Below are 26,065 nucleotides of genomic sequence, written 5' to 3' on the forward strand. Positions count from 1 at the left end.
TTACCCAATTCTTATATATAGTATAAATACTTTATCCCAAATCAACATGGGACAACAATAATAATAACACAATATGAAAACAAGAAAACAATTTAATATCAATGGGACTTAAACTTGAATATGTCAAGTTCATACATTATCACTAACATTCATATCTATCATGTTCTTAAGGGATTGGTTCACGTGATAAGAGAGATTCATTCAATTTAATAGGTTTTAAACTTGAACCCGTCATTTTTAAATGCTTAAAAGGCATAATATTTTCTTTTGGGTGTGTGATAAACCTATCTTGAAAAGGAGGAATATTGTTGCATACAAAAGGGGGCAAAGGGGAGCCTAACCAATTAATGTTGTCTTTGGAATTTTGCATTGTAAGCTGCAAGCTCAAGCTAGACAGATTACGCTGCACTTTTCCAAACAGTTGATAGGCATATCAGAAAATGAGTTTTTAGGTATCATATTGTACGAATGTAGAGAACTCCACGTTTATAGTTTCTATATCACTCTTGCAGTTATCTATAGAGATTATAGGGAATCAAGTTGAACTTCTATGGACAGTGATGGATGACAGTTTTTTGTTTTTGACATTTCTTTAATAGGGAAAGCTTATTGTTCTACATAAGAGATGGCCTAATCAATGTTCTCCAATTTTTTTCTTATGATATTAAAGGTTTGAGATTTCAATTTTAATAATTTTTGCAAGAAATTTTAAATTCTGTTTGTTTCATATAAAACGTTTTCCTAAAGAATATTTTTCATATTTTTTTGTTATTTAAAAGTAAAAATACTAAAAATATTGTTAAAAATTCACATTCCGAGTCACTGAAAAATGCTTTTTATGGAGTTCGAAAATATGACTTCTTATTTTAAAATTGGAAAGTAATTTTATGCAATGTTTATTGTATTTTACGTTATTGTGGGCCCCATTTTCCTCTTCATAACGAATTTAATTATTTTTTGAATGATTTTTAATGTCAACACTAAACAACTGAAATTTTTTTTTTCAGAAAATATTTTTTAAAAATAATTTATTTTCTTAAAAATAAATAGAGCTTAATATTTTGAAAAAAAAAAAAAATAATGTCTCGCATATATGAAATATGGAAGAAATAATGGAATTATATACCTTTAGCTTAACTGTTAAAAGAAAAAAAAAAACCTGAGAATTATTTTATTTTTTTTATTTTTTTTTAATGATAAAAATATGACTTTTCAAATATGATGGTCATAACCTCTTTAAACAGTTAGGTGTCATCAGTTAACGCTATCGATTTAATCCAATTCCATAAAAAGAGACTTACCACCAATTATGAGAAATGAGAACTCTCCAAATGTAACTATTAGGGAGGCATGTGTTGAAAAATAGTTTTGGCTCTTTTACTATATAAAAGGAGTTTCGATTTCATTTATAGCAAGACTTACGAAGATAAAACATTCCAATTTCTTAATAAAAAATTATTATGTAACTTTTCATAATTGATAAATCACTCTAGTGAAATAATTTTTACTAAATTTTTTTTTAAATAGTTGTAGAGGTATCTAGACAATAGTGAGTCTAGCCCTTAGAGTTTTGCAAGAAAATTTTGGTTACCTTGTCTCGTTTTTATGATTACCATCATCATCATCATCATCATCATCATCATCATCATCATCATCATCATCATCATCATCATCATCATGCTAGTGTTATAGGTGACAATTGCACCTCAGAGAATCATTTTAGACCAAGGAATTTGGGACCTGAAAATTAGCTGATTAGGTCTCCCATTTAAAAGGCATTATTAGAAAAACATATCACTACAACATCTAAAATCTATTAAAAAAAAACCTCCCAAAAGGAAAAATAATAAAAAAATGATTTTACCTTTTAAATTTTATCTTTCTGAAAAAATAAAAAAACTCCAAATTTTTAAAATTAAAAATTTAAAAAAAAGAAAGAAAATTTGAGATTCTCCACTATATATAATTGGAATCAATCATGCACAACTTATCCAAGAGCAATAAGCCAATTTCAATTTGGTAAAAAAAAAAAAAAATTCAAATTGTTGATATTAATTGACCGAGTCAACTGCACCATATGCATACCGCAGTTTGTGGGCGTCTTATCAGAAAGCAAGATAAAATTAAAAGGCTCGTGCTTGAGTTTTGCTCTACATTATTATTAAAATATTATTTTATTAAATTAATTATTTAAAATATTAAAAATTAATATAAAATTAAATTTAATATATTTTAATTATAAATAGAAAAAAAAATATATATATTTTTAGTAATATTTAAATTAATGTTTTTATATTGTTTAATCCCTCGATGCGAAACTAATTTACCCACCGTTTTTGTCATTCCAATAACGTGGCCCACCAAAAACAGTAGGGAATTGCCGCCAAAAATACCGGCACAAGCAACCACCATCAACTCTCTACTTTACACGTGCCTATTGCCACGTCACTTCTCTGCTAACCATACGGACACTCACTAAAGTGAAATTTTTATTATTTTTCCCATTTAAATATAATTTATTATAAATTTTATACACAAAATATATAATAAAATTTACTTATTACATATATTACTTATTAAATATATAAAATTTATATATTTATATTAAATTTATAATAAATTAAATTTAATTAAAATTTTTAAAATTTTATATATTTGATAATTTTATGAGAGAGATAAATAAATAATAATTAATAATTTAAAAATTATTTTTAAATAAAAAAAGCAGTTAACTTTATGCTATCTATTTTTACATATATTACATTTTTATTAATTTTAAAAATAGTAATTATATTTTTTTTGTCAAAATATTTGTTTATATTTACTTATTATTGGTGGGTCATTTTGTGTAGATCATAAAGTCACCGACATGAACAAATATTAGGTGTATTTAAAATATTAAATTTTATTTTTTAGTTTAAATTTTATTATTTTTATATTCATATAAATATAAATTTTTATATAAATAAATGGTTTTTTTTTTTCAAAAAGTAAATTTAACATATATGTTAGTGAACAGGCGCTTGATCTGTAATATTTGTCCACCGCTTTGGTAGGCACAGTCCGTCACCTCCAGGCTGAAATGTAACTGCTGTATCAACCAATGAACGATTGACACGTCTTGTTAACGGTCATGGTTAACCGTTGAGTTGCTCGTGTGTTGCGTAAGCGGCTAAAGTCCCTACTTTACTTTTTATAGTAGGATCGCCTTTCTCTCGCTCTCCCTTGGTTTTTTTTTTTTTTTTTTTTTCCTTTCTCCTTGGATATTGGAGGAGGCATAGCATAATTGTACAGTTTCTTCTGCCTCGCTGTTTATTCTTAGAATTGTCGTCTGGTGTTGGGTTTCACTTCTGAGTTTTGAGGGATTTCAAGACATGGATGACGAGTATGCTAAACTTATTAGAAGGATGAACCCTCCAAGGTACTTCCTTTTTTTTTTTCTGGACTCAAATTTTTTCTACTTTTGTTCTTTGGATTGTCTTTGGGGTTTCTGGGTTTGGTTGCAGAAAGGTTGTTTTTATTTTGATGGTTTATATTTTTGCTTTTTTGGGTGTTTAATCTTGGAGCGTCTGTGGAGTATGAATTCTATCCCTTGCTTGAAGACGGGTTTAGAGAGAAGTTTGTACTCTTTGCAAGTTATCATTTTTAATTTGCTCTGCTCGATCGATGATCTTTTTCTGAGGTTTCATTTTTCAATTTTTGGTCTCGTTTATCGCTGAGAAATTTAGAGTAAAAGAAAAGAAAATTAAATGAAAATAAAATAATTTTCATTATGTTTTTAATGAATTACTTCAATTCGCCTGTGAAACTAAATCCACTCAAGTTTTCAATTTTCCTTTTCTTTTCTTTTTGACTTTCATCTTTGCAACCCAACAGAACCAGTTCTGTTCAATTTTAGCAACTTACAGTCTTTAACAAATTTAAGAGTGATAGGATGGCCTCTCTCCCCTCTTCTTCTCTGTTGTTTATACCATGGAAACTTTAATTTAATTGCTTCTTGTTGCAGAGTTGTGATCGACAATGATGCTTGTGAGGATGCCACTGTTATCCAGGTACAGCTTCTGTCTTGACTCTTTCATAATATTGATCTTGGTTTGCCATAACTAGGTTGAACAAGCAGATGTGTATGTTGTGGTTGGTAAGCAAGTTCCTCGAATTTTTTCGAGTTAGTTGGAAAATTAAGTGTATCTGGGATTGGATGAATTGGCATATGCATATGTTTAAGGTCATCATTTATCAATCAATTTGTATAATTTCTCTGACAGTGTTTACTTACATTAAGAATTGATTTTCTTTGTAGGTTGACAGTGTCAACAAGCATGGAATACTTCTTGAAGTCGTACAAGTACTTACTGACATGAACCTTGTAATAACAAAAGCTTATATATCCTCTGATGGGGGATGGTTTATGGATGGTGAGATTTCCTCTTATATCGCTTAGATTATGGAAAGAATTCATTGAGTTTTTCAATTTCTTGTTTCTCATGTTTTTATACCCTTGATATTTATCAGTGTTTAATGTGATCAACCAAGATGGTAAAAAAATCAGAGACAAGGAAGACATCGGATATATTCAGAGAGTAAGGACTTATCTACGGCAGTTACTTTTCATCCTTTTCCATTAAGCATTTGATTTCTGAGATATTAAAGGAACAATGAACAAGTTTAGGTTTCCTTCTGTTGATTTCTGTTTTTTAACACTGAAAAGTGCTAATCAGTTGAGCCATATATATAGTTCATCAAGCTCTGTCTTATATTTTATAGCGAAAGATACAAATGAATAAACGAGAGTTCTTTTATCAGTTATAAATTTGAATATCACACTCATGCCAATTCTTCTCCATTCATCTGTTGATATAGTTTATTTTCTCATGAACTAAATCAAACTGGTTCATGTGTTGACTCATTTTTTTCATATTATTGCTGTATCCTGCAGAGACTTGAAAGCAATGCGAGCTTTGTTCCCTCATTGAGAGGTTCAGTTGGGGTGATGCCATCTGAAGAACATACCTCAATTGAACTCACTGGTTCTGATAGGCCTGGCTTATTGTCTGAAGTATGTGCAGTTCTGACAGACCTTCACTGCAATGTGGTGAATGCTGAGATATGGACCCATAATGCTAGAGCTGCAGCTGTAGTTCATGTCACAGATGATGCTACAGGATGTGCAATAAAAGATCCAAAGCGACTTTCAAAAATAAAGGAATTGCTTTGCAATGTTCTCAAAGGAAGTAATGATTTGAAGGTGGCAAAAATGACTCTTTCACCACCTGGAATTACTAGTAGGGAGAGAAGATTGCATCAAATCATGTTTGCTGATAGGGACTATGAAAAGGTTGAAATGGTTGGACTTGGGAGGCATGAGGATAAGAGCTCAAGACCCCATGTTACTGTGTTGAACATCGAGAAAGATTACTCTGTGATTACTATGAGATCAAAGGATCGGCCTAAACTGTTGTTCGACATTGTTTGCACATTAACAGACATGGAGTATGTAGTGTTTCATGGAATGGTTAACACAGGAAGGATGGAAGCTTATCAGGTAAGACAGTTTTAGTTAAAAAGAAGTTATTGTTAATGATCAACTCTGGAACTTTAATTTGAAATTCCTTGGACCAGCTTAAACACAGCAGACATAATCGAAAAAATTATTATTCACTTCTTCTGAAGGGACATAATAATCATTAGTCTTAAACTCATGGAACAACCTTTTGTTCCATCTCAGGATGGAGTTTCCTACCTTGATCCATCAAAATTTTATATGCTTAATTTTGCACTTCGGATAAATTAATTGTTTTAACTGTTTTTTTCTCTTTCATTAAATAGAAATATTCCATTTGGTTGTAGGAATTCTACATTCGACATGTCGATGGACTCCCTATAAGCTCAGAAGCTGAGCGAGAACGTGTCATACAGTGTCTTGAAGCTGCCATTGAAAGGAGAGCATCTGAGGTATGCACTATGCATAGAATCTTCTGTTGATTTGTAAGTTTCAATCAAAGTTGGCACTGTGGTATTGACATATGATACTTGGTCATGCAAGGGCCTTGAGCTAGAATTATGCACGGAGGATAGAGTTGGACTTCTTTCGGACATTACCAGGATATTCAGAGAAAACAGTTTATGTATCAGGAGAGCAGAAATCTCAACAAAAGGCGGTAAAGCCAAAGACACATTCTATGTCACAGACGTGACTGGTAACCCAGTTGACCCCAAGATTATCGACTCGATTCGCCAACAGATTGGGCAAACCAAGTTGCAGGTGAAACACAACTCAACTCTTTCACCAAAGCCTCCACAAGAAACAACCATGGGATATCTATTTGGGAACCTCTTCAGAGCTCGAACTTTCAAGTTGATCAGATCCTACTCATAAATTTGTGTGTAAATTCTCATCAGAGTATATCTGTAAAGAAATATTTGATGTATATAAACTCCAAAAGAAAACATAGGAATCAAGAAACAAGGTGAAAGGCATTACTTTCACCACTCTACCCTCTGCAGCAGGGAGGATTAGTGTTAATGTCATGATACTTGTACTGATTTAGCCCAAGATCCACTAGATAAGTAAACACTAGGAGGACTGTGATTGCACACTGTTTCTACAGAAGCTATTAGTTTGTATAGATAATTTGATCAATGAAAAAAAGTTGGTGTGAATATGAAATATTACAGTGTGTTATTTATCATGTTCTAATTGTGCAATTCATATCTTTTAAAAGAAAATTTCTGGAATTAATCTCTGAGATGCAATGTTATAGCTAAAAGAATTTTGAAACTCTCCAATTTAGTCGGACCATTTTAACCGGGAAGTCGACCAGTGGCAAGTCTGATTTATATTCAAAACCCTTGTTCAAAGAAAACAAGGTTTAGTCCCCTTGAACTAGCTGGTTAATTGGTAACTTAATAAATTTTCACTATAAATTTAAATATATAATTATTTTCAATATATAAATATTATTATAAATAATTTTTAAAAAATAAAATCTTATTTTAATTTTATAATTCGTCCCACAAACCAACATATCTTATGAATATTATCATTAGTTTTAACTAAAATTATAAAATTTTTAAAAAATGATAATGTAAAAACTATAAACTATATCGCACCAAACCAAACTTATAATATAATATTTCCATAAATGATAGTGTGATAAAACATTTTAATTAATTCTATTTATATTATTTTTTATTTATTATTTTAAAAAATTATCATCTATTATTATTTTCAATATATTTTTTAACATTTTTCTACATTTTAATAATTTTATAATGATATTTTAATTAATTATTAGTAATTTTTTTATAAAATTAATACTATCCAATTATTTACTTAATTTAAAAAATTAAAAAAAGAACATTAAAATGGTCATTTAGATTCTATATATTGTGGAGTTGCGAGTATTTTCACCTTGTTTAAGAATGGCGCGTCCGGCTATGTGAGCGTTTTGTTCCTCAGTCATGAGATGAGACCAGCAAGCGAGATTGCGACTCGCATAAGCGAAGCTCTGATTTCTGCGTCAAAGAAAGCAAACCCAGCTCTTTCATGGACACCATCGCTCGAGCGTATTGTACACAGACTCGGATGCCGGGACTCACTGAATCCCTCACTCGTCGCCCAAGTCATCGATCCTTGCCTCTTGACTCATCACTCTCTCGCACTCGGTTTCTTCAACTGGGCCTCTCAGCAACCCGGGTTTACTCACACCTCACTTACTTATCAATCAATCCTGAAATCTCTCTCTCTTTCTCGTCAATTCAATTCTATAGAGTCTATCTTAAGGCAAGTCAAAGCCCACAAATTCGTCCTCGATTCTTCAACTCATCGCTTTGTTATTAATTCTTTAATTCAAGGGAAGAAGACCCAGAGCGCATTTTTGTTTTTTAGCGAGGTTAAATCACAAATTTTGGATATTGGGCCTGAGACATGTAACTCGCTTTTGGCCGTATTGGGTTCTGTAGGGTCTTTTGACAATGCACTAAAGGTTTATGATGAAATGACCATGCGAGGTGTTCCTTTTAGCACTGTGGGTTTTGGCGTGTTTATATGGAGGTTTTGTAGAGATGCTGATTTGGGAAAAGTTTTGACTATGTTAAATCAAGTAAAAGAGGGTAATTCAATGATTAACGGGTCGGTTATTGCAGTTTTGATTGTTCATGGTCTTTGTCGGGCTTCCAGGGTGAGTGAGGCTTTGTGGGTATTTAATGAACTGAGAATTAGAGACTGTAAACCAGATTTTATGGCATATAGGATCGTGGCCGAAGCTTTTAGATCACTGGGGAGTGTGGCTGATGTGATTAAGGTTTTGAAGATGAAGAGGAAGCTAGGAGTGGCACCGAGGAGTAACGATTATAGAGAGTTCATTTTGAGTTTGATTAGGGAGAGATTGTTATATGAAGCGAAAGAATTAGGTGAAATCATTGTGCGCGGTAATTTCCCAATCGAAATTGATGTGTTGAATGCATTGATAGGATCGGTTTCCAGTATTAACCCTTCTGCTGCGGTGTTGTTTTTTCATTTCCTTGTTGGAAAAGGAAGGTTACCAACACTTTTAACCTTGAGCAACTTGAGCAGAAATCTTTGTAGGCATGGAAAGATTGATGAAATGCTGGAGGTGTACCATGTCTTGTCTTCAAACAATTATTTCTCTGACATGGAGAGTTACAATTTGATATTTTCATTCTTTTGCAAGGTTGGGAGGGTAAGAGAGGCTTATGGGATTCTTCAGGAGATGAAGAAGAAAGGATTTGGCCCAGATATCGCAATGTATAATTCTTTAATTGAAGTGTGTTGTAGAGAAGATTTATTGCGTCCTGCTAAGAAGCTTTGGGATGAGATGTTTGCAATTGGATGTGGTGTGAATTTAAAAACTTATAATATTCTGATTGCAAAATTCTCCGAAATAGCTGAAGTCGAAGAGGCATTGAGACTCTTTAATCACATGTTGGAGAAAGGGATGGCACCTGATGCTGCAACTTATGCATTCCTCCTCAAAGGACTTTGTCAAGATACCAAGTTTGATGCTGCTGTTGAAATCTTCAATAAATCAATTAATCAAGATTTAGTGTTGGCACAAAGTATATTGAGCATATTCATTCTAAACCTCTGCAGAAAAGGTATGCTTATTACTTATACCACCACATGTATTAGCATTTCTATGAGTTTATATGGCTGGCTTAAGTGATATTGTTTTTTAATCACTGTTGTTAGATTTTTAAAGCCTTTACTATGTTCTTTGTTTGCTGATGTACGCATGGCTATGTAGGTCAATTTCTTGTAGCTTCTGAGTTGCTCTGTGGCATTGCTTATGACATAGGACATTCAGATTCCCATGTTGTTTTGCTCAAATGTTTAGCTGATGCTGAAGAGGTTCCCATTGCTGTTGAACATTTGAAACGGATTCAAGACATGTCTCCTTCAAAGTTGCAAGTCATATATACTGAGCTTTTGGCCTTGCTTTCTTCTTCTTCGAAACCAGAATCTATCTTATGCTTGCTTCAATCAATCCGTGAACAACAAATAGATTCCAATGGTGATTCTTGGAAGCATGTTTGCAGAAAATCATATAGCTAAGGATAAAATTTTCAAAAACAACTAGCCATCTGCATGTCAGAAGCCAGAAGGTAACAACCATCAGTCAAATTTCAAATTCAGTTTGAGAATTTCTTTTTTCTAATTCTTTTGTCTTTTTTTAAGCATGCAACTTTCATGTACAACTTGCAGATCACAAGTCATTTGGCATTTGTGGATCACTATATCACTCTCTTATAAATTGGCAGATCTTCTGCTTCCAAATCTACTACTGTTCTACCACTCTAACAATCTTCGTTTGTGGCATTGTTGTGTTGTTGCACAACCAAGATTGTAGTTTTGTCCATGAACGGTGATGAAGCCAACAAATCACCAACTGTTCCTAACTCTTTGTGATCATTCCAATCTGCAAGCCCCGATAGAAGTGGTGATCTGCTATCATGATGCCTTCCAACTATGACAAGTTCATAGCAGTTTTCCATTGATCTAATCACTGAAGTAGTCCCTGTCCCATCCATCACCACCTCCTCTATGTATATTACTCTATAATTTCCTGCTGTAGCCATTCTAAACTCACTCACCACTTCATTATCAGGCCTCCTTTCAGTGGCATTATCACCAGCAATGCTTCCATTTTCAAGGAGTCGTACCATTGTCAGGTTGATGCTGTGATGTCCAGTCATCCGTGCCCCTATGGCCAGTGCCTCCCTATCGTCAGGCCCGCCCAAGAAGAGAACGGCAACACGATATGAAGACTGAACATTAAGGCTAGTCCTTTGTACATTCTGAGGCCCACGATCAACCAGGATTGCAGTAGAGCAAGGTGCCTTGTCAATGACATTTTCATTTGTTATCTTAATGGCCCTTTTGTGGGAATTTGCTGCATCACTCACTTGGAATCTCTTGTGGAAAGGAACTATAATAAGGGAAGTCCTTTTGTCTAGTGCAATTGTGCACACATCATCGTGCATTGTTTTAGACGGACAAATTGCAGTATAAGGGTAAAGTGTAATGAGACCGTGGTTACCATCCTCAAAGCGTCTGAATGCATTGATTACTTGTTCTGAGTTTTTGACCTTTTTTGAGGGCCTTTTGCTCAGCTTGTGGGGGATGAGGAGGGGGTTTGCCTGGCCAACAATCTCAATGAGGTGGAGGAGAAAAACACATACAGGGCTTCTTTTTGTGGGATTTAAGACTTCAAGGAGTTTGATGGCAGCAGGAACATTTTCATGTTCATGGATACAAACTAGCACTCGGAGTTCGAAATTGGGTTTTAGGTTCATCACAGTTCTTCTCCTATAAACAGCATACCTTCTTGAAGGATCATACAAGTGTTTAATGATAGGTGAGATAGCTCCTGTTACAAGCATCATAGATACGGCCATGATCACAAAAGCCTCATTGTCTATTGCCTGCACATTATCAGAAATCCAATTCATCACATTGGTTAAGGCAATAGTCATTTGTAATTATTTATGGCAGATACTGTCGTCACTCTTACTTGCAATAATATATACATTAACACATTGGTCAGGGGCAGTAAGAATTATGAAAGTTTGATTATACCTTGTTTTTCTTCATCATTTTGAACATGCCAAGCTCAAGCACACCTTGGGCATTCATGACAAGGCCCAGTGAAGCAGCATCCCTCAGGGGTATGCTGCTGCAGCTGGAAACTAAAAATGTTCCCAAAAACTTGCCAAATGAACTGATGAGAGCAATGGACTGTACTATCATATAGTTCTTTAATTTAATGCTGAAGATATTGATTATCAACCCATTTTGTACAAGGTAGATGGGCATAAATAACCAGTTGGTGAGGAGATCAAGCTTTTCAACTAGGGCTGAACCTATGGGAGGCCCTGCAGGTATGGTAATCCCAAGAGCAAGAGGTCCAAAGTAAAGGTGCAAACCCAGTGCTTGGCTAAGGAAGCCTGTGACAAACACTGCTAAAAGTAGCCAGATTACATAGCTCTCTTTGAGTGGCTTTCCCTCTGGATTATGCTTGATCATCCACATAATTATTGGACGCATGACAAAAACGATAACAACTAGAAGGAAAACAGCATTTGTTAGGGTTTGAAGTGCTGCATAATTGTCACCGGACGATTGTTGCATGAGGACAGTAGTTGTTATTACACTGAAACTGCACAACCCAGCTACAAATGAAGAAGATAATGCTACTCTCCCAAATTCTGAATTTATAATATTTAGCTCTGCCAAGAATTGAGCAACAATTGGGAAGGCAAGCACAGACTCAGCTTGAGCAATCATAGGAAGTGATCCTGCTATGTTTTGGTCTATACTAACATGGGACATAATGAAAAAACTTGAGGCAGTGCTCATTACCATAGGCACTGCCACAGTGAAAAGTCCAATGGCAATAGCCTTTCTGCCTACATTTTTAAATAAACATGGATCCATTTGCACTCCAATGAGGAAGAAGTAGAGGATGAACCCAAAAGAAGATAGTGTATCCATCAGCATTAGTCCTCTCATAGGAAAAAATATATTTGAAAACTGAGGGCTCCTGCATAGAAATGTTGGACCTAGTATTATGCCACCCTGAGAATTCCATGAGCAATTCATTAATGCAAAAAATTAAATTAAAGAAAAAAATTACAAGACATAAAGATATACAATGAGAAAATGTGAATGCAATGAAAGGAGGAGCTTACTAAGAGTTGCCTGATGAATTGGGGCAGGCCAAGAGGCTTGAGAATTGTTGAAAGGAGAAGAAAGGTTCCACAGGCTAGAGACAATTGTAAGAGAAGCAGAGGTAGAGGGAAAGCCAGAGGATCTGCATGGTGAAATATACCTGGTGAATAAACCCTGCCCATGCTTATGCAGATTGTGGTCAAATTGCTGGCTAGCCCATCATTATTACCTGGCAATGACACTATATCTTCTGGGTCCATAACAAGAGAACCCATGGCTGATGATTGTGCTCTGGGACAGGGAAAATGAAAATAGGGAACTAAATTATTGAATTGGAAAGAGATGGAAAATGGAAGAAGAGAGAGAGTTGGGCAGAACCAACTCCAGAAAAAAAATAAAATAAAATAAAATTGTGAATGTCTAATTTTTTATTATTAATTAACAGGCAACCCAAAATAGAGGAAAAATCACTTCACGGCAATCCTTATGGACAGTAATATTAATTAATAATACCCTCTCTGATGTCATGAAATTAATGGGTTTTCACCATAATTAGCAAATCTGTTGCCTCCATGGTCAAAACAGCTGTGTTTGACCCCTTTGAAATATTCCTATATCCCTGCAAGATTTTAGATCTCCGTTATGCCCATGCCTATTTCTAGGATTTGGGCATAACTTTGCTTCTCACAAATGGCAAATGATTACACAAAAATCCCACGAAGCCAAATTATTCACATTCAAGTTTAAACACTCTGGTTGACATAGCAACTTTTCAGCATACTTCAAGAGGTTTTAATTTAATTGTTTATTCAGTGAGGTTGTTTTGCGTTTTTCGTTTTTTTTTTTTTTTTTTATAGGTTTTGAGACGTTAAATAATAATAATAAAATCAAAAATATTTTTTTAATTAAAAGATATTATTTTATAAATTTTAATAATTATATTAAAAATATATATACATATATAATATAAACATATATCATAAAATATTTTCTATTGTTTTCTTTAAGAAACAGAGCCTAAGATAACAAAAAGAAGAGCTTAAATCATGCTGGTGGAGAAATCATGCTTAAATCAGTAATCCAAGCAATCCCCTCACATGTTATGTCAGTTTTCAAGCTTTCTCAGGGCATCCTTCAGGACATCCAAAGGCTTATGGCTAAGTTTTGGTGGAGTTACTCTAACGATAAGTCAAATATTCACTGGATTAATTGGGGAAAATTATCATGGAGTAAAAAGGATGGTGGAATTGGGTTTAAGGACCTCTCTCTCTTTAATACTGCACTTTTGGCAAAGCAAGCTTGGAGGGTTCTCCAATACCCACAAGCAATGAGTTCAATTGTTGAAAGGATTATATTTCTCACACTCGGATTTAATGGAAGCAAAGTTGGGTAATAACCCCTCATGGGGTTGGAGAAGCCTATTGCAAGGTCAAGATGCTCTTAAACTTGGGTTGAGATGGAACATCACAGGCCTGTCTTATGTTAATGCCTGGACAGATCCCTGGATTCCCTCTCTCCCAGATTTCAAAGTGACAAGCTTAAGGATAGTGGATAGCCCTGTCATCTATGTTGCAGATTTGCTAAACAGAGAAACTAACAGTTGGGATCAATCAATTCTTTTTGCATCTTTTTCTCTAAAAGAATGTCATGCAATTTTAAGAATCCCGTTAGGAGAGAGTAGCAGCGAAGCAACAAGAGTTTGGCACTTCACAAAACATGGGATTCCTACTGTTAAATCAGTTTATTATTTGCTAAAGAAGAACCAGGCTTCCTCATCTCAAGCTTCAATACCATCATCCTCAAGATCAGTTCCTCAAACTGTTTGGAAGATTATATGGGGGCTGCCAGTTCCACAAAAAATACAAAACTTTTTATGGAAAGCATGCAACAATTCTATTGCCTCGAGGGTAAATTTGTTTAAAAGAAGGTGTGCTTCTTCACTAGCATGTTTTGTTATGTAATAGTCAAGAGGAGTCTTTAGAACACATCTTGTTTTTTTGTCCTCATGCCAAAGCTGTCTAGTTTGGTGCTATGGGGTTCTATCCAAATGAAGTGGGGTTTAGCTCTTTCTCGGATTGGTGGCAACGTATCCAGAATTCTTTTCAGTCGACTGATAAAAGAGTGTTGAATTTGGAAAGCACGCAATCGGGCCATCTTCAATTCAGCCCCTCCAAATCCTATTTTGACAATCCGCAAAGCTCAGAATGACCTTGATGAGGTAAACTCCCTTGCATTATCGCAACAAATTTCTATGCCCACCCCTTATATGTTGCATAGCCAATGTTGGTCTTCCCCTCAATTGGGAGTTTATAAAATCAATGTAGATGGTTCTTTTGATTATAAATCTTTTGCCCCTGGAATTGGTTGCTTAGTCAGGAATTCAGAGTGTAGAATGCTGGATGGAAGTAGTGCTTCTTTCTCTAGTTTATCCCCCCTAACTGTAGAAGGGGAAGCAATCAGATATGCTATTAAAATGGCCATTAGGAGAGACTTCATCCCATGTTCAATTGAGACGGATTCAAAGCAAAGGGTGCAGATTCTCAAATCTCCACGTGTCTTCCCCTTGGGAAGTGCAGCCTATAGTCCAAGATATTAGAAGGCTTTTGTCTTGCTATTCTTCTATTGAAATTGTTTGTATTCCTAGAACCGCTAACAGGTGCTAATATGGCCAGGATGAAAACTCTGCCTCCTTACTGAGTTTGTTATCCCCTAATTCAATCATCATCCCTGTTAGCAGAGGATAGAGTGTATTCCTATGTTTCTTACTGGGAAAAAAACAATTATATATATATATATATATATATATATATTCATGCATCAACTCATGTGTTGCTGTGTCTCTCTAGCGTTCTAGAGAGAGAAAAACCTCTCAAAAATTTTTCTTCTTCGTCTCTCGAGTTCCGCCAAGTCCTTGCCTCCAATGTGGCAAGGGAAGGCGTCCTCTCCGGCTTCATCATGGTTCTCCCTCCCCTCCCTCCTCGGGCTAGTTTGTTTGGTTTTGCAAATCTTGTTCGTTCATGGTGAGGTGTCTTTGAATAGATCCGATCGAGGAACCTTTGACGATGGTAGCTCCGGGATTTTCAAGGTTTTCTCTTTTTGAAAACTGACTCTAAAGGCTAAACAAGATTGAGAAGCCAAAGAGAGCTCTACCTGGCTACCCTCTCCGAGCCATGGTTATCGTTCTGTGGAGTTGGTTTTAGGGGCCTGGTGTGGTCTGGGGTTGGGTATATGGACGGCTGTTGCCTAGCGTTCCTAGGTTGGGTTTAGGCCTGGGCTGCTGTATGTGGTTGGATCTGTCATTGTATTGGGCTATGTCAATGCAATGCAATAATTTCTTTTGCAGTTAAAAAAAAGAAAATTAAGGAAGAAAAAGCTACGAGAGACGCCACGCAAATTTCTCCTCCGGCCATGTTTGCAATTGAAGACGTCCTTTTTGTTTAATCAGAGGAGAATTACGCATAAGTGGAACTGATAATTAAAGGTTGAAGTTATATCTTTTATTATCCAGAAAATGAATTTAACCATTGAGGACTGCAGACGCAGATGCAGCCGTCCTGGAAATAGCATCATCAAAATCATTGGCTATTGTCTTTTATTTTTATTTTTGTTTCCTTCCAAAAATTCTGGGTCATTGCCTATACAACATGGTGTGAAAGGCAGGAATCAAAATCAGGTTATTGCTCCGCCTTGTGGAGATCAAGAAAGAATCAAAGAATTTCAAAACTGTTGTACTTCCCCAGTAACCTGTACAAAACCTAGTCATCTATAAAACAATTGAAGGAATATTTACAAGATATATACATGTATTGGTTAGTCTTCCAGGCCTTGTATTTCACCCATCAATATACGGTTGCTTGAAACTTTGAAGCCAAGGAGAGCCAGATCTATCTGCTTTCCTTTCTTCCCTTTCTTTTTCCCACTTCTTGCTGCTTGCGAACCACCATCAGATGACTCCAAAGCAGCCACATTAGCTGCATCAGCATCAGAAAGAACCGGCTTTTTAAGCGCATCTATAAACAATGTCTCTGATACAGTCGCACCGTTGTAAGATGAGACCCTTCTAAAACGCATTTCTTTCTTCCCAGATGCCAGAGTTTCACCTGCTGAGGTTGCTGCAACATTTCCCTCAGACTCGTGCCCTTTTTCTGGAAGTTACCATAGTTTTCAGCTATAAATCACCACCATTATCTAAAACCAGCATACTACAAGCTAAGAGCTAACACATTGAAATAAAATTATCATATACCATTAGAAGTTGGAAAGTTCATTGAGCTTTTCTGCTTGCCATTTGAGGCAGGGGCCCCGTCTGACAGACCATCTTGGGAAGATAAAGCCCATGATACAGGTGGGTGTTTATGTGAAGTGTTATCAAGCCCTTTGTTTATTATAGAAGGTACACTGTTGAAAAGAAAAGACGATTCCATTACTGTCAGTGCAAGAAAAATTATATCTTTAAACACAGAAAAATACTACCACCAGAAGCAAAACATCAACATAACTAACTATCAACTGATGTTCAATGTTAAAGCACAAGTATTTACTAGGGAAAATTCCTTCAAGACTCCAGTGTTGCTAATAATCACGAAATACATAAAGAGTTGGGAACAGCTTACCATATGCAAAAATATCATAATCACGTCACTGCAGCCTGTAATGTGCTAAAGATTTTTATCATAATACAGAAAAGACACTGCACATGCTATTTGTGTTCCAGATATTTTCACAGATCCAAGTTTTTACATAGAAAATAAAACAATTTTCACTATTTACATTTTACAGTGTTTGGGCAGTTAAGAGAATTGACTAGAAAACTTGTTTTCCTGGTTAAAGAAAAATGAGTTATTTTCAAGGAAAATAACTTGTTATTTCCAATTGGAAAGTCAATTTTTGTTTCATAAAAAGCAAATGACCCATAAGAGAACCACACAAGAATATAAACATTAGTATACCTACGACCGCCAACCATTTCCAGTTGTCAATAGCCACTGACCACTACCACCAGTCAGCAGCAACAGCCACAATTTATCTTCTTTGTGCTTTTCAAACGTAAACAAATTTAAAACTACAACTGCAAAATTGTCTTTTGAAGGTTAAAACATTTCAATCTTTGCATTGTATGAAAATTAAAAATTTCCTATGCACTCCAAATGCCCAAGAATAATTTCAAATTGATTTTCAGCATCGCGTCCAACAACAGAAATAAGTCACTCTCCTAGAAAATGTTTTCCTCAAAAAGTAATGTTTTACAAACACCTTTATTATCTGCAAAACAAATAAAGCCTAAATCAACAATTACCAAATGCACCAAGATACATCAGGTTAACCACCCTAAGCAGAGATATGTGTAATCCCATTCAGCAGCTAATTGGACACACATGATAACCACAAATAATATCATACACAGTGACCTACAAAACCCTACAATTCAGTTGGTATTATTTCATGAAAAGCAAACATGAGATAACCAATGCTTTGAAGCAGACTTAGAAAATTGGCAGCCAAAGCAGAAGTGTTACATTCAAAATTTTTTTTTTTCAAATACTTTCAGCATTCCCCAAGCCACTTATAAAAGATGTGATATGAGGATATATTTATCAATGCAAGGGACTAAATCTAATAAGACAAGAAATTGAAAACAAGGAATTAACTCATCTATGAATAACAGATAATATTCAACTCAATCTCATGAAAAAACCACACTTCTGCTGTGCAACATAGCAGGAAAACCATACCTATCATTAGAAACCTCATCTCCAGATGATAAATCATTGCCCATCTCATAACTGTATAAGCATCGATTTACACCTGTACAATGTTCATAGTGACTTAGCATTCATTTAAAAACAACTATATAATAATGAAGGCCCGACATATTACCAGCACTGCTCAGCGAACTGTGCCTGCCTGGTATCCTCTCAAAATCCATTGCAGCTTCCACTTGCTCAACCAAGTTGTCTTCAATTTAGGAAACTGACCTGCCCATTGAAATCATGGCTTCAGACCCTTATATACTTTGCTTTCTTTCCAGTTCTGGCAAGTCTTTGTCCAGAGTTGATTTACCAATAAATCTGGCATCTGCATAACTAGTGTGACGAGGATCTCTTGCACCTGACAAGATTGTCTGTTCTTCAATTAGTGCTCCAGATTTAGACCTAGAGAGCAATCTTTCACCATTTTGACCACTCAAAGCTGCACTAACCAGATTATCATGCAATAAAGAAGATGTATTCAAATCTTGTGGCCCTTTCATAAATGAAAGGTTCATAGCAGTTTCTTGGTCTAGGATGTGATTGAGAGGAAGATTTGAAGATCGCGGCTCCTTGATTGGCCACAAGGAATCCTGAGGTGCAGAAGATGGTATAAGATGTTGATAATTATTTTCTGATGATTGAATACCCATTTTTCGGTGATCCATCAAAAGTCTCTTCAAGTTTTCCTCGTCACCTCCAGCTGGTTCCCAAATAATAGAGTTTGTCGCAACTTCTGAAAACTTACTCTGCTGCTGAGTTTCAAAATGCAATTGTTGCATCCCTCCTTCAATCCAACTCTTCTCCAACTGCCCATTTTTTCCAGTATGGTACCCAATTGCTTGTTGGTGAGAACCATAAAAATCATCTGAAATTTGCTGACACGGGAAAGGATTACCAGAAGAGGCAGAACCTAGTTGGTCAGCAGGCTGCATATAGAGATGTTCTGTTAAATCAGGATCTTGAGGATGATCATTTACATTATCCAACTTCATCCCAGGGGTGACACCAGGAAGAGACATTGAACTCTCAAATTCCATAGAGCTAGGTTCATAAAGCCCATGCTGATATCGCTCCTGTAAAGCATGTTTCCACTTAAGATGGCTTAGATGCTCCTCTTGTGAGGAAAGCCTCTGCTGCTGGTAGAAATCTGAAGTATTAAATCCTAAAGACACAGACTGGTGAAGAACATCAGAATTCTGAGAAAGCTGACGAGCTTCACCAACAGACCATGGCCCGTTGAAATGTCCTTCCACCTCCATTCCTAACTGCTGTTTCAGTGACAAAGATAATTGTTGTGCCTGCAACTGTTCTTGCTGAAAATGAAACTGGTTGGAAGGAAGAACATTTCCAAGTTTTGACTGTAACAGGTCTAAGAAATCAGATTGTGGTTCTCGAAAAGCATTAAAGCCAACCTTAGCTCTGATTATTTGCTCCAGTGATGGATCAAGGTGTCCTGAAGAATGAGAACCCTGTTGCAATTCTGGCAGCTGCATTCTGAACTGAACTTGATCAAGTAAGTTGCCCATCAGAGGATCCACCTCCAGTTGTCCATAACCAAGATCAGACATCTGATGCTGCAGCATACGTTCAAGAACCAACTGCTGCTGTTGTTCTTGTTGCTGCTGCTGCAGCAGCTTCATTTGATGGTGATGAAGTTGATGTTGCAGTAATTGGTGCTGCTTTTGAAGCTCCAACTGCCGCTGCTGCTGCTGAAGCTCGAACTGCCGCTGCTGCTGCTGAAGCTCCAATCTCCATTGCTTTTGAAGCTCTAATTGCTGCCGCTGCTGTTGAAACTGCAGTTTCAAAATATTAGAAGGAATTTCCTCAATGCCCAATCTGGTAGCACGTGAGAGGGAATGTGGAGATAAATTATTCTGTTGCTGAAGTTGTTCTTTTTGTAAATTCTGTAAAATTAGATGCTGTAGGTTAAAATCACTGAAGTCTTGCTCCCTGTGAGATAAGTGGCGAATGTCTTTCGAATTTATATGAATGCTAGGGTTAGTAAGAGTATCTTTGCTATAATCGTCAGACCATGTCTCCATATAAGGAGGTTGATCAACCACTGCACCAAAAGAGCTATGATTCTGGAAAGCAACATCACTTTCTAAGAAAGGATCCATAGTTTGACCCTGATCACCTATGCTTGAAAACACATCGGATGACTGAGCATGCCTTAGCTGAGAGTTACCTCTAAGCTCAGACATCAACAGGCCAAACGGATGCAGATTCTGATCCTGATGAGTTTCTGAGAATTCATTTGCCAGGGATGGGTGACTAGAAGGACTGGAAACCAAATTCTGAATGTCCGCAGCAGGTTTCATCAAGGGGTTACCGTTGTTACTTTTAGGTATTCCAGGAAGAACTTCTGTATTAAAACACAAACCAAAACTATCAAACTGGTACCATAAACTGACATGATAATATTTGCAGTAGAATCAAGCCATGTGACTTACCTTCATCCTGAGCAACAAAAAGTCGGAATCTTTGATCATCAGAGTACTGCATCCCAGAGTGTAAATTGTTATTATATACTCGCGACTGATCATTAACATTTGAGAGATCCTCAAATCCAGATGAAGCCTGTTGCAGGTTTGTTCTAATAGCAGAACTACCTTCAAAGTAGCTAGCAGATGTAGAAGGTATACTTTCTTCCAAGCTGCCTCCAACAGTTTCAGATAACTTACTACTGCTAGAAACAGATCCATGTTTAACTTTCAAATGAGGCATGACTTCACCAAGTTCATGAAAAGGTGATCCATCAGGAGCATCTGACACGCGAACTGGCAGATCAGTTCCAAAATACCCCTGCTCAAACCATGAAATAATATCAATCCCCAGAAAAGGCCCCTGTATTCCCCCTTGAGGATCAAGATAGCACAAAGATAGCTCCTCAAGAAGGATACCGCTTATCAATGGTTGTACCTCATCATTGCTCTTTAAAACATACTCATTATTGCTACTTTGGTGTCCAGATGGGAAATCAAATAGATAACTCGGATCATCAGGAAGCTCAGTACCAATTTCAAAAGAAGTAGCTGACTCAATATCTTCCAACTTTAGATGCTTCATATTAGCCAAATCCTCCACTTGATGTTTATCAAGAGCTTTCAATTCCACAAAATTGTTAATGGGGTCAATCTCCTGGGAAATGCTGGAATCATCTTTATTCATAAATGCATGCGTCAATCCATCACCACCTATTACTGTTTTATGCTTCTGTTGAAGCATATACTTCTGAAATACATAGAAATGGAATTAATGTTATGGTTCTTAGCTCTATGAATCTACATTTAGCAATGATCAACAACTTGAAATGGCAACTCCTTACCCTCAGTTATAGATGTATCTGTCACCTCGGCCCCCCTACCATCACAGGAATCATTAACAGCAACCTTTCTAAAAGATTCAACAATTTCATCAGTCCTACCTAAGGAACTCGGACTCCCCTCACTTGTCACTTCAGCAAAGTCTGAATAAAACAACAAAATCTGTCTTAGAAAGAATTTTAACATCATAAAATGAAAACTCAAACAAATTACAATAATGATTACCTCCAATATCATCTTTTGACCCCCCATTCCTGTCACCATGTGAGTTTTGTAAACCTCCACTGCTTTTGATTTTTCCCAGCCATATATCTCCAAGGACAGCCTGCAAGAATCATATAAGTTAAAGCTGTGACAATAACAACTTGAACTTATACTCTCTACTACAAGATTTTTTATATACCTCTTCCTTTGCATCTGGTGCGATAAAAGACAATGGCTTAATAGCAACTTCCAGTGTTACTGAGGTTACATTCTCCATCCCATCAGGCATGGTATCAAAACTTGGAATAGTATTTTGCCTTCGGTAAATGTCCAGGAGCTTTCCCCTTGGGTAGCAGTATGATTGATTATTATCTAAAGGAATAGACCCAATAGCAGAAGCAGACAGATGCCTTCCAATTGATATGCTTACATTACTATTTGACCTTCCTCGTCCTGCAGCAAATCGAATATTTGATCCTTCCATGCGTCCTTTTTCTGACCCAAATCCTAGTGCACTTCGATATGCAGCTGTTCCACCAGTATGACCTTCCATACGATGGCGAGGCCTCCACTTCTCTGCAGAGTCATTTTCACGATCAGAAGTTGTGCGGCTTCCAGTAACAAAAGATTGCTTGTCTGTGTAAGTATCTTCCTTCTCAACATCTGTCCTCTTCTCATTTCGAGAATCCTTCTCTTTATCTTCAGGACCCCACCTTGATGACCATTTGCTGTCTCTCCGAGAATCATGCCCAGAATTACGGCTATTACTATCATGCCAGCGGTCTGAAGAAGACAATACTCTGCTCTCAGAAGTGTCCCTTGTTAGCATGGCATCAGGACGGTGATCTTCTTTCCTATGATCTCTTCTACCAAGCAAACTTCTATCTCTCTCCTCTTCACGCCAACGGCAGCTGCTTTCTAGATCAGGTGAAATTTTCCTCCAGTCTTTTTTATCCTGGGATCCATCTAACCGCCAACTATCTTTCAAATTGTTGTCGGGGGAGTTCCCATGGGACAGAGAATTTGGTGCACGCATTTCCTGTCAATTTGTCAATCCCAAGGAATCATAAATGTGAACACTAAAATAAATATCAGCAATTAAATATTGGCAATATTGAATATTTTTAATCTAACCGAGTCAAGTATAAGTGGGTTTGTCAAGAGGTAAACAAGAATCAAACGCATTGAAAAAATAAATCAAGTCTCTAGACTAATGCATTGAAAAAATAAATCAAGTCACTAGACTAAGTGCATAAGTACTAATTTAAAGCAAAGAAGCTTAATTCTTGCAAATAAATAAGGTAATAGAGCTTTAAGGAACAAAGTGGTTGAGCTTCTAGCTTCAATAAACTTAGGATTACTAAAAACCAAAATTCATTATAACAATCCGCATCACTAGAATTTGTTGCTACAAATCATTCGTTTTCAATCACATTAATCACTAAATGTTGCACATAACCAGCATAACACAGAATTTGTCAGCTCTCTAACTAAGATACATGGTTCTGAATACCAACAACAAGAAAGACTTTTTTTCCTTAGTGTTTGTGGTGTGGCGTTTGGGGGAAGGGAGAAGGGGGCTTAAAAACAGGCCAGAATAATGCAAATGCTGCAATAAGAGACAAACAGTAGAGCCTACAAACATGGCATCAAGCATCTCAACTTTTATCATCTCTAAAAGAATGATAATCCTTATACATATTCAACAGAAACATGTTAAAGATCCAGCAATAAAGATATTTACAACAAATTAGAAGTTTTCAAGTTCATTAGAAGCAAATAAAAACAAGAAAAGGTTGATGCACTCTGAATAAGAATTGTATATCAATCTAGCCATCCAAATTTGAATTTAGATTTTAGAGGAGAAATCATTGTTTAATCCTCATTAATCCTCATAATCTAGCCATCCAAATTAATCCTCATTCTGCTCCAAATAAACTTGAACTTCATAAAATCATAGAGGAAATTCCTCTCCAACTCAACACAAAATACAAGTTAGCCAACCACTATATTAAAGATAAAGTGACAGACACAACAAATTACATTTTAAATTTGAGACTAGGGTAAAAAATGAACACTAGACAACCAAAAGGATGATGATTAACAAGCAAGAAAGCCAATAAAATGAAGCACCATCATATTAAATAATCCAACTAAAACTATAAAATAAGGACCGAACATACTCAACATGAGTAATATACCAGCATAGTTGTCAAATCGAGATTCGAATTAAGAACCGAAATCTTCATTTTGTGAATCGAGAATCGAATAAGAATGGATAAAAATTCTCCAAATTAATTAAAAATAATATATGTTCTAAAAATAAATAAGAAAAATATCAAAATAACATATTTTGATAAATATAGAATTATCATTTTGCTAATGAGAATGATATTTTATAATAGAATAATATATCCTTATTATGTTATGTGATTTTATTTATAAATTATGAACTCTTGAATTGTAGACAATGATTACCATTGTACATGTGCTGAAATCTCATTTAAATTTGAATAAATAATTAAATAATTAAAAAGTATAGTCGGTTAAATTAAAAGGTCAGAATATATTAATATAAAATGTCATAAGTTGACAACTATAATTAGAGAAGTATATTGGCAAAAAGGAAAAAAAGAAAATGAAAGAAGAGGATGAGGGAAAGAATGGCTAGTGGAAGAAAAATAGCTAAGGAAAGTTTTTATGTGCGCTTTTCACAACAAAAAAATAAATGAAGTGAAATATTAAATTTTGAAACCCTAGTGGTAGATTACTATTGATTCACCTGATTCATATCAATTCACCTTATTCACTATCGAATCAAAAGATTCGGTCAAAATTTAAGTACATTCAATATTCGCCCTATAGATTCGAATGACTAGGATGGGAAATCAAATCAAATTGAATTGTGAGATAGAATGGTAAGATTCTAACAACAGTGTATACAAGTATGTCCACTGAAAATTGGTTAAAACTAAAGAGAATTAAAAGAAAAAATTAACTCGCATGTAAACATATAAAAATGGACTAATCAAGAGATGCCCAACTATACAAGAGTTAAATTTTGTACCCCTGATGCTCCAGCAGTCGGTATCTTAGCATCAACTGGTTTACTATAAAGCCATTGTGGAGAAAGAGGTATGCTGTTATCTGAAGTAACTTGATCTGCAAATGCAACAATAATAGATTATAGTACTAAAAATCAAAAGCCACTACATTCGCAGAGAAATATGCCTATAACCATAAGACAACGGAAAAGGAGAAAGTGCAACTGTGAGCCATCAATTAAACTAGACTCAAAAAAAAAAAAATCATCAAAGAATGAGTCTACCTTTTGACTCACAAAGCGAACTCATCTGCATCTTGTCCTCAGCAGTTCCACCACACCAGGCTTCATCTAGCATTTTCAAAACAATAAAGGAAAACAAAGAATTCATACAAAAATTAGTTCCATTGTTTAGAGGATGAGAATTTATTTAAAAAGAGGGGGTAAAAAAAACAAAGCAACCCTTTAAAAGCAAAAACAAAGCAGAAAAGTAATAATAGCAAACATGACATTGAAAGCACCAACATGGGAAGCATAAATTGAGTGCAAATTAAATATCAAAAACTAATAGACAGAAGGCAAGTGGAGATGCATATAGATGCTAAATGTGAAGACTGATATAACTCAAATCGATCAAGTATCGATTCATAAAAGAAACGCAATAAAGAGAACAAGAAATACAATCAACACCAACGAATATATATAAACTCAACTAAGACTTTATCCTTCATCCAAACAGCTGTGTGTGTGTGTGTGTGCGTCTATATATATATATATATATATATATATATATACCTTTGACGTTGGACGTGTGTTCATCAGGAAACTTGGATGAGAAAAGATCGTCAGGCAGGGTAAGCTTCCCGTCAGCCATTGGAGAAACAGGTCAACAACAGAATTGGCGGTGGAGAGAGAGAGAGAGATTGGATTGGGGAAGAGGTTGCAGAGAAAGAAGCTGCTGTATAGAAGATTGCTAGGGTTTGGGAATTGCAGGAAGGGAAAGAAAGAGAAGACGCCGATAGATTAAAATTTGAGAATTACAGAAACTCAAAGAGAGAAGTGGCGAGAGAGGGAGAACAGAGGAGAGAGGGCCGATGGTAATGGTTGTATTGATCACAACAGCCAAAGGAGTGAGTTTTTTTCGTAATATAAAAAAAAAAGAAAAAAGTATATATATATATATATATATATATATATATATATATATATATATAAAATAATGAATTAGGATTTTTGGTCACTTACCTTTTTTAACTTTTAATTTTAAATATATTTTTTTAATTTTTAAGTTAAATTAAAAATAAATAATTAATTATTTAATAAAATTATTTTAAAATAATTTTTAAATATTTAAAGTGTTAAATTGTGATATATTTAAAAATAATTTAATTTGTTAAAATTATTAAAAATATATGAAATTAAATGTTTTAATTATTAAAATGTGGATAATATTAATATTTTTAAAATAATTATAATAATATAATATTTTATTTAATTAAAATAATTTTAAAATAATTAGATAAATTATTATTAAAGTATTCTATTTATAATA

At 35.2% G+C, this 26,065-nt stretch overlaps 3 protein-coding genes and 1 pseudogene across 6 annotated transcripts; 2 read left to right on the plus strand and 2 right to left on the minus strand.

Annotated features, from left to right (window-relative positions):
• The first annotated feature begins 3,215 nt into the window (after positions 1-3,215).
• LOC110651459 (ACT domain-containing protein ACR6) lies at positions 3,216-6,669 on the plus strand. Of its 3 annotated transcripts, none has more exons than XM_021806816.2 (7): positions 3,216-3,421; positions 4,007-4,052; positions 4,301-4,415; positions 4,513-4,580; positions 4,937-5,542; positions 5,848-5,952; positions 6,044-6,669. In XM_021806816.2, the coding sequence occupies exons 1-7, from the start codon at positions 3,375-3,377 to the stop codon at positions 6,374-6,376; spliced, it is 1,320 nt and encodes a 439-aa protein (XP_021662508.2). In that variant the 5' UTR covers positions 3,216-3,374; the 3' UTR covers positions 6,377-6,669. The 3 variants fall into 3 exon arrangements, with proteins under 3 accessions (XP_021662508.2, XP_021662507.2, XP_058003289.1); XM_021806815.2 differs by lacking the exon at positions 3,216-3,421 and adding an exon at positions 3,455-3,682; XM_058147306.1 differs by lacking the exon at positions 3,216-3,421 and adding an exon at positions 3,520-3,618.
• Positions 6,670-7,385: 716 nt separating this feature from the next.
• On the plus strand, positions 7,386-11,095 carry LOC110651457 (pentatricopeptide repeat-containing protein At5g14080). 2 transcript variants are annotated; one of them, XM_058147314.1, is made up of 3 exons: positions 7,386-9,117; positions 9,318-9,624; positions 9,725-9,872. In XM_058147314.1, the coding sequence occupies exons 1-2, from the start codon at positions 7,467-7,469 to the stop codon at positions 9,572-9,574; spliced, it is 1,908 nt and encodes a 635-aa protein (XP_058003297.1). In that variant the 5' UTR covers positions 7,386-7,466; the 3' UTR covers positions 9,575-9,624; positions 9,725-9,872. The 2 variants fall into 2 exon arrangements, with proteins under 2 accessions (XP_058003297.1, XP_021662505.2); XM_021806813.2 differs by having other exon boundaries at positions 7,387-9,117; positions 9,267-9,624; positions 9,725-11,095.
• LOC110651458 (cation/H(+) antiporter 15-like) lies at positions 9,817-12,573 on the minus strand. Its single transcript, XM_021806814.2, has 3 exons — positions 12,211-12,573; positions 11,099-12,097; positions 9,817-10,944 (listed from the first exon to the last, which is right to left on the minus strand). Exons 1-3 carry the CDS (start codon positions 12,463-12,465, stop codon positions 9,817-9,819), a joined length of 2,382 nt encoding a protein of 793 aa, XP_021662506.2. The 5' UTR covers positions 12,466-12,573.
• Positions 12,574-15,835: 3,262 nt separating this feature from the next.
• LOC110651455 (protein ESSENTIAL FOR POTEXVIRUS ACCUMULATION 1-like) lies at positions 15,836-25,647 on the minus strand (annotated as a pseudogene).
• Positions 25,648-26,065: the final 418 nt, after the last annotated feature.

This window comes from Hevea brasiliensis, chromosome 1, assembly GCF_030052815.1.
Source record: "Hevea brasiliensis isolate MT/VB/25A 57/8 chromosome 1, ASM3005281v1, whole genome shotgun sequence".
Taxonomy (NCBI): Eukaryota; Viridiplantae; Streptophyta; class Magnoliopsida; order Malpighiales; family Euphorbiaceae; genus Hevea; species Hevea brasiliensis.

Coding starts and splice junctions, on each gene's coding strand:
- LOC110651459 (XM_021806815.2), top strand. CDS start 3,579: ATGAATTCTATCCCTTGCTTGAAGACGGGTTTAGAGAGAAGTTTGTAC. Junction 4,581..4,936: donor ACATCGGATATATTCAGAGA/GTAAGGACTTAT, acceptor TGTATCCTGCAG/AGACTTGAAAGCAATGCGAG. Junction 5,543..5,847: donor GAAGGATGGAAGCTTATCAG/GTAAGACAGTTT, acceptor ATTTGGTTGTAG/GAATTCTACATTCGACATGT.
- LOC110651458 (XM_021806814.2), bottom strand. CDS start 12,465: ATGGGTTCTCTTGTTATGGACCCAGAAGATATAGTGTCATTGCCAGGT. Junction 12,098..12,210: donor AATTCATCAGGCAACTCTTA/GTAAGCTCCTCC, acceptor TGGAATTCTCAG/GGTGGCATAATACTAGGTCC. Junction 10,945..11,098: donor AAATGATGAAGAAAAACAAG/GTATAATCAAAC, acceptor GATAATGTGCAG/GCAATAGACAATGAGGCTTT.
- LOC110651457 (XM_021806813.2), top strand. CDS start 7,467: ATGAGACCAGCAAGCGAGATTGCGACTCGCATAAGCGAAGCTCTGATT. Junction 9,118..9,266: donor TCTAAACCTCTGCAGAAAAG/GTATGCTTATTA, acceptor ATGGCTATGTAG/GTCAATTTCTTGTAGCTTCT.